Source organism: Equus przewalskii, chromosome 5, assembly GCF_037783145.1.
Source record: "Equus przewalskii isolate Varuska chromosome 5, EquPr2, whole genome shotgun sequence".
Taxonomy (NCBI): Eukaryota; Metazoa; Chordata; class Mammalia; order Perissodactyla; family Equidae; genus Equus; species Equus przewalskii.
The window spans coordinates 81,121,127-81,134,466 of NC_091835.1; the positions used below are offsets into that span (position 1 = coordinate 81,121,127).

The 13,340-nt window shown below is 43.4% G+C and overlaps 2 protein-coding genes across 7 annotated transcripts in view; one reads left to right on the top strand and one right to left on the bottom strand.

Annotated features, from left to right (window-relative positions):
• Positions 1-5,759, bottom strand: part of C5H12orf56 (chromosome 5 C12orf56 homolog) — an 85,621-nt gene extending 79,862 nt beyond the window's left edge. The window contains exons 1-2 of one of the 5 annotated variants that reach the window (XM_070621948.1): positions 5,596-5,727; positions 580-701 (exon numbers count right to left, since the gene is read on the bottom strand). Coding sequence is in view for 2 of the 5 variants with exons in the window: in XM_070621947.1 (XP_070478048.1) it covers positions 5,596-5,652 (57 nt within the window). In the remaining 3 variants the exon portion in view is untranslated. Of the gene's footprint in view, positions 1-579; positions 702-2,591; positions 3,510-5,595 lie in introns of those variants that run through there. The other 4 variants (XM_070621949.1, XM_070621947.1, XM_070621952.1 and 1 more) reach the window with 4 other exon arrangements.
• Positions 5,760-5,793: 34 nt separating this feature from the next.
• The window catches only part of XPOT (exportin for tRNA), a 36,622-nt gene continuing 29,075 nt past the window's right edge, over positions 5,794-13,340 (top strand). Inside the window, exons 1-2 of one of the 2 annotated variants that reach the window (XM_070621941.1) lie at positions 5,794-6,249; positions 9,549-9,680. In XM_070621941.1, coding sequence (XP_070478042.1) covers positions 9,549-9,680 — 132 coding nt within the window. In that variant the 5' untranslated portion in view covers positions 5,794-6,249. The remainder of the gene's footprint in view (positions 6,250-9,548; positions 9,681-13,340) is intronic. The other variant, XM_070621942.1, reaches the window with a different exon arrangement.

Below are 13,340 nucleotides of genomic sequence, written 5' to 3' on the forward strand. Positions count from 1 at the left end.
GGATGAAGCACATGAAGAAGGGAATTTGACAAAGGGATCGGTGGTTAAGGTGACCTCAGTTAAACCTAACTCTGTGGCACACACAGAGAAGGCAATCATCATGGTTTCCAGGCACTCAGCTGTTCTACACTGTTGCCAAGGTAACGAGATTCAGACTGCAGGCAAGGGATTGATGTGGGAGAAAGGCCACTGGATTTGGAGTCAGGAGAAGCAGGTTAGAGTGCTAACAGTAATGCTCACATTCTGAGATTTTTGGAAAGTCACAACATTTTCAAGCCTCAGTTTCCTCATCTGTAAAATGAAACTACTACTGTTTGCCCTGCCAACCAAAGAGTTGGTGTGAGGATCAAAGGCAATGAATTATGAATTCCAAAAGCACCAGATACATAAAGTATTCATATTCCCTTATCTTTTGCTAAGATATGTGGATATCTAACATAAATACACTGAGATAGGCACTTACTCCTTATCTTCTATGTCCATCCAAACTCAAGAAGCATTTGGTACATAAACTATGCCATCAAGCACGTAATAGATGTTTCTTGATAAAACTATCCAAAGGAATGGAACATTACTTACCCGGAACTAATCCCCAAAGTCACTCTCCTTGACCAGAAGAATTTTCACCAGAAGAACAAAGTAGCCTCAGGTCCAGAGACAGCCATTTCAATTGCAGTCATGTGTCCCTTAGCAACAGGAGGCTACGGTCCGTGAAATGTGTGGTTAGGGATTTTGTCGTTGGGCAAGCATCATAGCGTGTACTTACACAAACCTAGGTGGAATAGCCTACGACACACCTACGCTGTATGGCACCAATCTTATGAGACCACTGTCGTATCCATCACTCGTCCGTCATTGACCGAAATGTCATTATGTGGTGCATGACTATAGTCTGAAAGGACAGTAGTTATAAGCTTAAGGCTGTAGAGCCAGATGACCTGGGTTCAAATTCCAGCTCTCCCAGTCAGTAGCTGAATGACCTCGTGCAAGTTACTTTCTCTCTCAGTGCGTCAGTTTCCCCATCTGTGAAATGGGGTAATAGTACCAACCACATAGGGTTATTAGGATTTACAATGTTTCTGAAGTACTGAGAACAGGTACTGGGAACAGAGTAAACACCATATAAGTGTTTTAAAAGTAAATTGAACAAGTTTGTGATTCCTGGTACATATATGGTCATCCAGTTCGCCGTATACAAAGTAATGTCAAATTCTTCTTCGTTGGATGCTAGTCTAACATTTTTAACTTTAGATTAAGGCTCAAGACAAAAATCTAATCTACATACACACACACAAGAGAATAGCATTTTTCCTTTTTTTCGTTGTGTTTTTTGGTGAAGTAATCAGTGGGCCATAGGTCATAAGAACCTTGTGAGGATTTCAAACTAGAAGTACCCTTCAATCAGTCTAGGGGTTCTAAATGTTCCCATCTCCCAAATTGAAACTGAAGACAGACAGTATGCATAGAAAGAAACTTGAAATCTGTGACAGGAAAACACAACCTGAATTTTTAAAGATGTCTGATTTAGGAATCTTTTAGTATAAGTGGATACCAATCACATAAATATCTACAACAGTTAGCAATCGGCTGACACATGGAGGAGAGAGATCATTGTAATAGAGTCTAAGGGACCATGAAAATACTTTGGATTAAAAAAAAAATTGTTTTCTTTTACTGAATAATGCTCCAATGCTCCATTCTGCCTCCGGCTTCCTGCTTCACACCCACTTCCTCTACGAGAAACCAATGGTTGGACGAGGACCAGTAAAGACAGCGGACCTGACCTATTTTCCAGCTTCTTTCTCTGCCAAGAAGCCCATCATGAAAGAGTTTTTGGTGACAATGGCAGTAGGCTTAATGAGCATTGAGATGAAGCATACGAAGAGAATTTGACAGACTCAGTGGTCATCAGCTCATAACTATACTTTTTTGATTCAATTAAATACATTTCACAAACATTTACTGAGAAATTATTATCCATAAACAGAATCAGGATAAGACTTATTTTCAGTCTTCAAGAATTGACTGTCTAATACGACAGTCACACACAAATTAAGACAACTGCACAGAAATTAAATTCGAAAATTTAATACAAAATGAAACATATTAAAATATATTAATGACATAAGAGAGGTTAAAAAAAAAAGCAACATCAAAGAAATGATCAAACAAGCTTGGTTTAGGAAATCTGGGAAGGCTTCAGGAGGGAGACAGTATTCAATACCTGGTCAAAGAGTGAATGAAACTGGGGCTGGCCCAGTGGTACAATGGTTAAGTTCACACACTCTGCTTGAGCGGCCTGGGGTTTGCCAGTTTGGATCCCAGGCACCAACCTAGGCACCGCTTATCAAGCCATGCTGTGGCAGGCGTCCCACATATAAAATGGAGGAAGATGGGCACAGATGTTAGCTCAGGGCCACTCTTCCTCAAAAAAAAAAAAAAAAAAAGACAATGAAAGTATTTCTTTTTCCTTTTATTATAGTCAGTTTCTTTAAAGCTATTTTTTTTCTGATTTCAAAAGTGCTACATGGTCACTGTGGAGAATTTTTATTTTAAATCCAAAAAGGTACAAGGAAGAAAACAAAAATTACCTGCAATCTCTCCACTAGCAGATAACTTTCAAGTAATGGATAAATTTCCTTCAATGAAGCTGCTTCGTTCAGTCCAGGAGAGCAGCTTTGAGGGTCTAGTCTAAGGTGGAGGAAGTAGGGGAAGGAACAGACAGGACAGAGGTGACAGCACTATGCTGACACTGAACTGGGATGCCGACCATGAAGGAGATAAAGGTGACCCAAGAGCACCGAGTTATGTCAAGGGGTCCCATGCAGCGGCAGAAGCAGCCACATAGGAGGGAGATGTATTTTGGGGGGGGAAGATCATGTCTGGTTTTGGATATGTTAGAGCGGAAGTGCTGGTGAGGCGTGTAGCGTCTGGGAACACAAGCTGGGAGTACAGAATATTAGAACCAGAGATAGAGAATGGGGGGTCATCTTCATAAAATTGAGTGTTGAAGCTGTAGAAGTCGATCGTTACTGAGAGAGCAGGTGCAGAAAACCAGGTGGCTCAGAAGGCGGCCTTGGGGAAGACATGTTGAGAGAACCAAAGGAGGAGTGGAGGGAAGAAGACCAAGAGGAAACGTCAGAGAGTAAAAGGAGCTTGAGGATAACCTAGGGTCAGAAGTCAAGAGAAGAGAGAACTTCAAGGAGGAAGGAAATGGTCAATAGAGAAGCTGAAATAAATAAATTACTAAAAATGGTCTCAGGGTTGGATAATTTGTAGGAGTTTTAGTAGAGTGATTTGGGAGTAGAAAACATTACAAGAAGTGAGAGAATGGAAGAGTAAGTGTAGGCAACAAATACTGTGTACTGAAGATGAAAAATCGAGAATCAAGAGGGTAGGGTTCCAGCCTGCCATTTACTAGCTATGTGACTGGGATACGTGACTCAACGTAGATCCACCCTCGTGTCCTTATCCGTAAATTAAAAAGGATGATGATACCTGCTCCATCCCTACAAGGTTAAGAGGAACAAATCAGAGAAGACAGATGAAGGCATATTGTAAACCATAATGAAATATATAAATATTACCTATCTCAATTCTTTCAAGTACTCTGGCAATTGAAAGACAAGGGAGATATGTAGCAGGAACAATTTCTACTGTAAGAAAGCAGCCTCAGCATATACACAGGAAGAAGAGCTGACTCAGTACCAGAGTTCTAAATGTCATCATCCTGAATGGACCATGATTTGAGAAACAGGGATTAGGAGCAGAGACTAGAGTCTGTGGGTTGGACTATGCCTCAGACTAGGTGGGTTTGAATCCCAGCTCTGCTCCCTACTTCTATGCACTTCAGTTTCCTCATCTATAAAGTGGGGATAATGACAGTACCTACCTCACAAGTTGTTGTGAGGATTAATTTATGAACACTTAGAACTGTTTCCGTCACATAGTAAATGCTCAAAAATGTTAGCAATTAATATGTAAATAAATGTATTGTCATATGCAAGCATACATGCTTTAAGTTAAAATAATGACAGTGTTGGGGCCAGCCCAGTGGCATAGAGGTTAAGCTTGCATGATCCACATTGGTGGCCCAGGTGAATCCTGGGCACAGACCTGGCACCACTCATCAAGCCATGCTGTGGCCGCGTCCCACATACAAAATAGAGGAAGTTTGGCACAGATGTTAGCTCAGCAATAATCTTCCTCAAGCAAAAAGAGGAGGAAAACAGATTTTAACTCAGGGCCAATCTTCCTCACCAAAAAATAAAATAAAACAATAACGGTGTTGTCAACATTTTGATAACTGGCATTTTATATTGGTATGAGACGAGAAACTGCCCATCCCTTCATGGATGGGGTAGCCAGAACATGGAATGGTCAAATTTAACATCCTTTCAGCTCCTCTTCAGTTGGATTCCACCAACTGCTTCCTTATTTGTCCCAAAATGAATTTACAAAATTGAAAGAGATTTTTACAGTCCTAGGTATCTGAACTACCGTAAAGGGCCAATGTTACTAGATAAACTATAGATAAGCTGTAGAAAGTAGGTAAGCACTGTAAATGTGTCATATGACATTTAACATGTGAAGTAGCCACAAAATGAATTTACAATTGAAAGAGGTAAATAAAGATACTACAATAGACTGTATTTGGATGTTTTTTAGGATAATGCAGTGGAATATAACAAATATATTACAGCCTTTGGAGCCACTCAGACCAGGATTAGTATTGGGCCTCCACAGTAACCCACACAGGACACAGCTAATATAAGAATCCAGACAATTATTCACTTATAGACTTCTAAGTGCAGGCTGCCCCCTGTGCTAGACTGTGGGGCTACACTGAGATACACGGGACAGGAAGCCTAGCCTGACAGCTTAAACAAGTAAATTACAAATGTGATGTAAACGTGATTCAAGATATCTTATACTGCATATGAAATGCCCTGCACATGGCGGGTCACTCAATAAATGTAACTCTCGAATGGTTACATTAATTTTACTCTACTTCTCTTCCCATTTCCCCCTCCCAGGTTTCGTTTGCTCTTCACTGTAGTCTCAGTGACTGCAACCCAGCCTGTATTCAGCACACACCGAAGGACCAACAATGAAACCTAAATATTAAGCACTTGCTGTGTGCCGAACACATGTATTAACTCAATCCTCCCAACCCTCTGAGGTCAGTACTATTATTACTCTCATTTTACAGATGAGCGCAGATAGATCATGCAACGTGCCTGAAACCGAGGTCAACAGCCAGCGAGCAGGGGCGTTGGCATTCAAAACCACGCACCTCCGGCCAATCCTGCCTCTATGAAGCATTAATAAATCGGTGGATGAACAAACGAAGTAACACTACCCCAGAAGGAACCTACAAGTAGGACTCCCTAAGAATGCTCCTTTTTTCATGAATGACAAAATATTAGCACGTTTAAAGTGAAATTTAAAAGTTTTCAGCGCTCCCCGGGGATCCTCAAGCTCTTGGATTCGGAACACGAGGAACCACAGACGAGCAACTGAACAAGTGATCACACGTGGTCTGGACCACGTCATCCGGGTCTCGGGAGTTCGGTACTCTAATCTCCCAACTACCTGAAAAAGCCTTTGGGGAACATGCTGAGCGAACCCGAGCGGCGGCTCCAACCCCATGAGGACCGGACAAGCGCCTCAGCAGCCGGGGACTGATTCTAACCCAACGACCACCCCCGCTGCCGCCCGATCCCGGCATGCACCACGGGCCCCGGCGACCTCCGCACACCCCCACCTCCTCCCTCAAGCGCGTGCGCGCCCGCCTGCCCGGAAGCACCGCCCTCATGTTGCATGCTGGGAGTTGTAGGCGCCCGGGCCGGGCCCGCGGGCCGCCGTCCCCACTGTGCATGAGGCCGCTGGCGCTGGCCCGCGCGGCGCCGACGCGGGGAGCGCGCTTCGCGCTGACTCAGCGGCGGTGGCGGCGGCGGCGGTAGCCGGCCCTCGCGCTCTTTCCCTTCCTGGGGCGCCGACCCCGCCCGCCTGCTTGCTAGCGTGCCGGCCCGGCGCCACGCAGGAGAAGGCGCCAGGGGACGCGGAGCGGAGGGCGGCGCGCGGCCCCGGCCAGCTCCCTCTCGGCGTTAGCGCTGCGGCCGCGGCGGAGGACGACGGCGACAAGGACAGGGCCGCTCTCCCCGCTCCCTGCGTGCGGCGCCGCTGCGCTCGGCTGCCCGGCCGTCGGGAGTGCAGGCGGGGAGGCGGGATGGAGTGATAGGGAAGGTGACGCGGGGTCGGGGGCGGCGGGGCTCGGCCGCGGGGCAGTCCGCGCGAGGCTGCGGGGAGCTGGCCGGACGCCGGGAGGGGTGCGGGCCGGGGCCTCCGTGCGGTGCGCCCGAGGCTGGGGGGACCGGACCGGGGCGGGGTGGGAGGGGGGAGCCGGGCCGCGCCTCCGCCGCCGCGCGCGCCCCGAGTGCGTGGCCGCCGGTTGCCGGGTATTTCATCACCCGGGTTGCCACGAGGCTTCTTGTAGGGGAGGGATCCGGGGGAGGAAGGGGCCAAGGCCGCAGGGGAGGGTCGGCGTCGCCGCCGGCCCCCAGTGTAATACGAGTGGCCAAGCCCGTTGGTAGTAGTTGTAGCGTGTGCCACCAGTTTCAAGGCAGAGACCGCAAACTTGATTCACCCCCCCCCCCCGCCCCGGGACCAGAAAAAAGAAAAGTATTATTTCTGTGTAGTAATTTGCCAGCACAGCCACGCCATTTCATCTCTGCCTTTCCTCACAATTCTGCGGGAGTGGAGAAGCGTGATGTTTCCCTATAACCAGAAAAAAAAAAAAAAGAGTACATCTTGAAAGTGTTGATGAGTTGTTACTGGAGAAAGTTACATTATATTAAAGCGACTTGTCAGCGTGGTGTTCAAAGGTTGGGGAGATTCAATCCTGATCTTTGAACAGTCTTCAGTAGGGGTGGGGGAATTTTCCCAAATTGTTTGTTTCTTGATTTAATGGCTCACCAGGAAAAGTTAGGGCTTAATATTTTAAGTATGTTGCTCACCTACCTTCCCCCAGAACAGTTGCTGGATGCGCAATTGAGGTGTTTGTCAAATTGTAACAAATGCTCTGCCTGCGTGGCTGTGCCGTATTAGAACATTATGTTTTTGTGCCAGACCTTTTCCTGGGAAGAGTCTCACCTTTTCGCACAGGTTGTAACTTTTCAGTTGTTTGCGCGCACGTAGGTAACTTACCTTGTTCCATTGCGTGTTGATTATTATCCAGGCGCCTTCTCTGTGGGAGATTCTTTCTGTACTGACAACTCTTCGTTTCCTTAGGTTGTTTTAGTTGCCATATTTTTTCTTAGGACTACTTGCTGTTTCCCTTAATATAATCAAAGTGGCTTGACCAAGCTTAAGAAGTTTTCCGTAACGCCATGCCAAATTCAAGGAATCTTTTATAAGACTGCTCAATCTGGGATTCATAGAAACTCAGATTGCCTTTTCTCTGAGTGCGTTTTTCAGAGAAATCGTCATCATTTTCTTGTCATTTTTGGCTGAGGGTGGTGGAAGAAAACTACTGCCTTTTTTTGTTTCCCCATCTGTTCAAAATGCCAATTTCCTAGCATGATATGATAATCTAGAATGCTCCAAGTAGTTCCCATTCTGCATGTGCCTAGCTCTGAATTAGAAATAACCTGTTGACGGCCCACTGTGTGCCCGGCATACTTTATCTCATTGAAGTCTTTGCAACTTAGGATACACATGCTCTTTTTTCCCATCTCACAGAGAGGGCTCTCTTTCCCAGGTTTCGTAGTTGTCCATCTGGCCCCAGTTTGAAAAGATTGGAATACAAATTCAGGTCTTTCCAAATCCAAGCCCTATGTTCTACTATGTCTTAGGGACATAGTGACGAATATTCAAGCCAGTCCTCGCCCTTGAAGGTTGATGAGAGAAAACTAGTAAGCAGCAGTGACAGCGTATCAGCACTGACATGGGGCATCTAATCCCCTTTGGGAGAGTGGGACAATAGGGGGTCAAAGAAGTGTTCTTGAAAGAGATGACCTCTGAGCTGAATTCTGAAGGACAAACAGGGGTTAACCCTGTAACCAGGAAAAAGCAGGGTGTGCAGAGATGAAAGACAGAATGCCACTGGCTTTGCTGGGTTGGGGTGCAGCATAGTGAGGAGTCATTCAGAAGTGTTTGGGTTTTAATCCTGGGGGCAGCGGGGAGCTACACTGCCTTGCTGTGGTCTGCAAGTGTGATAGGAACGGAAGAGAAGGGACCAAGCCTTGTTCCCCAAGGCTTGCAGCACATAACCTGCCTGATCATTTGATTCCTGCAGGCCTAAAGGAAGAAGAAAAGCACATTGTAGCAGGGGTCCTCAGACCTGGGTCAGATGCTGCCCTCACCATTCCAAAGCCCCCCATTAGTCTCTTGGCCTCTTTAGGCTCTGATCTTCTCTTTGGTTCTGATAATTAAACCAAAAAAAGCCCCACAACCTTTTAATGGGAGTAGTAAGGCCTGGTCTCCGACCTCGTAGGTCTTGAGAGGATAACTGATTTATACATCATTTAGAATTTGTTTGTTCTTCACATAAATATACATTCTATCAAAAACCAAATTGCCTTTTGGGGCTTATCATGTTCTCATTGGAGAATGTTAAACCTTATATTCTGAAAAAGTACATTACTTCCAGAGACTAAAAAGGTATTCCAGGGGCTGGCCCCATGGCCTAGTGGTTAAGTTCGGTGCCCTCTGCTTTGGTGGCCTGGGTTCAGTTCCTGGGCATGGACCTACACCACTTGTCAGTGGCCATGCTGTGGTGGCAACCCACATACAAAACAGAGGAAGATTGACACAGATATTAGCTCAAGGCCAGTCTTCCTCAGGGAAAACAAAAAAAAGGTATTCTAGATAAGAATAGTCAGTATTAAGTTGTCAATCTTTATAGCTACTGTTAAAAAACGTTTTTTGAGATACCTTTGTAGACTGGCTGGCAAGAGCAGAGATCTGTAAAAGGCGGAGGTTGCCCATTGTTCAAAAGCTAAATGACTGATTTTTCACTCTCCCACTCCTTCCTCTTTCATAGGAAACACCCCAGTAAGGATATTGAACTCTGAGGTTACCACTTAGCCATTCTAACTTTTCACAAAAAGGTTTGCGATATTGATAAATGGAAGTAGACAAATTTATAATTAGCATAATAAGATCTGGATTTGCCATTTTTTTACTTAATATAGTTGCACAATTGCCCTTTTAAGTACTAGAGATAGTAACAACTGCATAAATTAGATACTTCTGTTTAAAGCAGAAAATAATTACTTTCTATAGCTTATTGATGATCTTGAAGAATAAGAAAAATTGAGAACCGAGATGGCATCCTTTAGGGTTTTAGAAATTGCACATCTGTGGTGTGTTTAGCAGGCCCATTCTTCTGGGACTTAGGCTCCTTTCGTTGTAACTTGGATAGTTTCAAAAGAAGTTCTTTTAATGCTTAAACTTCTTTGCATAATGGTATCCACTTGTTTTGCTGTTCTGGACAAGCATCTGTTTTGTTTATCAAGTATTGTTTTCTTGGACTGTGTGTGCAGATGTTTGTGGAGCCCTCTGTGGGATCCGAGGGTGCCTGTCGTAGTCAGCAGACTCCACGGACGGCAGCAAGGATGGATGAACAGGCTCTCCTAGGGCTAAACCCAAATGCCGACTCCGACTTCAGACAAAGGGTGAGTTCAGTTGCCTTCATCATTTGTTAAAGCATGTTGCCAGAGATTTGCATTAGAGGACTTGAATTAAAAAATGCCTCTGCTGATACAGGCTTAATTTGAGTAGAAACAAATAGAGACAAATTTGAGATATTTGAATATATTCTGAATACAGAAACAGTGAGAGTTGTGATTTATTTTCTGTTTAGTTGGCTCAACGAAAGTATTAAAATCTCATGTGATTCCAGGTAGGTCTTTTTGTCACATCAGTCATTCTTTCTTTCTTTTTTAAAGATTTTATTTTTCCTTTTTCTCCCAAATCCCCCGGTACATAGTTGTGAGTCCTAGCTGTGGCATGTGGGACGCCGCCTCAGCATGGCCTGATGAGTGGTGCCATGTCCGTGCCCAGGACCCTAACTGGCGAAACCCTGGGCGGTGCTGAAGCAGAGCGAGAGAACTCAACCACTCGGCCACGGGGCCACCCCATAGTCTTTATTTCTAATAATTTAAAAGTTGTAGTGCAAAGGATTGTTCGACGGACTTTTCATAGTAGCAGACATGCGTATTTTATTTCTTCACTGCTTAGTTTGGTCTAATCAAGTTGTTTAACCCTGTGTTAGTGATATTTAACATCCTTGTTATTTAGTCCGGGCAGAAGTGAATAAGCAGTTATGATATGCCATGCCTTCGCTTATGTAAAATGATCACATGATAAGGAATCCATTATGAGGCGCTGGGATATTTGGGTGAATAAACAATTGAACATAATGTAGCCTACACCTGGAATCAGGTCTGTTGCTGAAAGATAAAAGAAGCATCTACAGAAGAAGCCTATAATTAGATTTTTTAAAGATGTGTGGGTGGTTTGAAGTATAGGGTAAGTGGAAGGAGAGGCATTTTCTCTTTTTTCTTCTTCATAGCAAAGGATATGTTTTATAAATGAGCTAAACGAGGTTAGCAATCTCAGTATTATAGCAGTTTTTGTTCTGCATTTAAGAAGGAATTTATTTTTTTTAAGTAGTAAAAAAATCTCAAATAATTTCTAACATAGAACCACATACATGCCTCTGCTGTTAAATAAGTAACCAGACCTCCAGATAGAGGGAAATAACAGGAATTGAGATTTTAATATCTGGCTAATTACAACATACCTATCAGACTAGTTAGGGCATCAAAGACGTTACAAGTCCAGCCTTCTGTGTGCAGTCAGAGGTTTCCTTTCCTAGGAGTTGAAGCGACCTGCCGTCAAACCCTTAGTCACAGTTGAAGCATCACAGGTCTTCCCCTTGGTCTGGCTTGGTGTTGCATGGTTACTGTAACTAAATGCCTCTTGGCTCTTGGTTTAGTTACTAGATAGACTTTGCTGTTACTTTTTATGTTTCTTTTTTGAAATCGTTTGTTTTTTGTTAAATTCCACCATCTGACAGATTTTTTAAATGTGCACGAATGTCTTTTTCAGAAAAGTAAAACCGACACGTTGTTAATGATTTGAATACAGATGTGAAGCTTTTCATCCAAAAAATCGGTTCTGTCAGTCACATGCATATGTTAGGCACACTGGTCCCGGCTTAATTTGATAGCCTGTTAAGCCAACCTGAGTAACAGTTAATTAGGATGAAAAAGAAGGAATCTTAAAGAAAGTGAATTGTGATAGTCCTGGTGTTGGAGTTCAGGAGTCGTGAGAGCATAATCCAGTTTCGTGGTAAGATAAAGGACTGTCCACTGACCCCAATTCTCAGTTGTCTGTCTGTGGTTCTCTGTTTTCTACTGAGCAGTAAAAGTAGCTGAACGGATTCTGTTCCCACTTACAGACAGTGCAGCTTTAGAAAGAACGTATGACGTAGAAGAACTAGGTGATCAAAGCTGTGACTTGTTCATCATTGCAACAAATTTTTTTAAAATGCTAGTACCACATGGATTCAGAGTGCAAAGACTTTAGTTGGAAACTTGCAAGTTATTTTTACTTTTTTAAAAATAGAATATCTGTCTTTGGCTTAAAACTTGCTATTATTTAAAGAAGATGGTATGTGAGTGACAATTCCAGCAGCTGAGTCCCGTCCCCTTTTTTGGTAAGTGAAATATTAGGTGGTAGTGCAGCATACTTGATTGACTTCCGCCTTGACACTGCCTGCCCCTGTGCTATAGGAAGCCCTAGGTGTCATGGAATGTTGTTAGATAACAACTGAACTAGATTATTTTGCCACTGTTGCATTCCTATATTCTTAATTTCTAAAGATGGCCTTTATTTACACTTAAGATAGTATCTGGTCATCATCTCCGCACCTTCATTTACCGGCTTCTCTTGTAGTGGGAGCAACCATTGAGACCACGTGTGGAGACCCATTCTCTCATTCATACAATTACACCATGCAGGAAACTATCACCTAAATGTGGTGGCTTTTTTGCTTCTTTTTTTTAACCTTTGGAAAAAATAATTTTACATCTTGAACCAGTGTGTGTGTGTACGTACGTATATATATATATATATATATATATATATAACTGAAACAAGTTACGCAAAGTTATAGTTATTCTTACTAACTGCAGTGTAGTCTGATAGTCTCTATTCAGTTTCATGTCTTAAACTGCTGATCAAGACTGATAAAATTGATTTCATCACTAATAGGGCACAAACCACAGCTTTAAAAATATTGACTAATTGAAATTAGGTTCCTCTCATGCTTAATATTCCTTCAACTTTGTTTCAAGGTTTGTAAAATCATCTAGCAGGGTTTCTAGTTTATGTGTAATTTTCTTGACTGTTTGAGATACTTTCAACAGGTTGTTGAGATTACTGTGTGTCTGTGTTGGATGTGAAACTTGCATGTGTCATTGATGCCAGTTGCAACATGCTGAAAGAAGAGTGGCAGAACGTCTCCCGCTTTCCCAACAGTGTGGTAGAGAGCAGGGGCCTTGGGGCCGCATCCATCTAGAGCATATTCCTCTTGTAACCAGGCCCTGAATTCATGGACAGAGGGATGAGAAACTCATTTCCTAAGGCTCTGACCTTTTCAATTATTTGGTACCCAAAATTCGTATCATGCAGTTGTACTCCATTTTTTATCTCATTTTTTAGGGAACTTACATGATGTAGTTGAAGAATTGAAATACTCTTCTGTGTAACAGTAGATCAAATGATGTACAGAGTCTGTTTTGTCTTTTACAATCACCTCTTTAATAGCATGTTGGTGGTGGTGCCGACGAGTGGATTCTGACTCCTAGTGACCCTGGGGACAGCGGAGCGGACCCCTGCCTGGTCTGTCTTTGCGCCATCCTCTCACCTTCCACGCTCTATCAGACAATGCTCCACTGCTCTTCATAGGGTTTTTTCATGACCAATTTTTTTGCAAGTGGGTAGCCAGGTCCTTCTTCCCTTTAATAGCATATTTGCTATTAAATAAGGAAAATACTCTTTATATACCATTTTATAATTGCATAGACCTCAGTAGTATAGCGCTTGACAAAGAACTTGTATGTTTTCTCTCTTGATCCTCTTAATAACCCAGTGAATTCTGCAGGGCATTTTTGTGTTGTCTACTTTGCTGTGAGGAAACAGGTTTGAGTATCTAACTGATGGAATTTGCTTTTTACTTAACCTTTTATCTGGGAATGATCACTAAGTTGCACATATTCAGAAGACTGACTATACTGTTTTAGATGCTTTTCTTTAGATCCACTGAT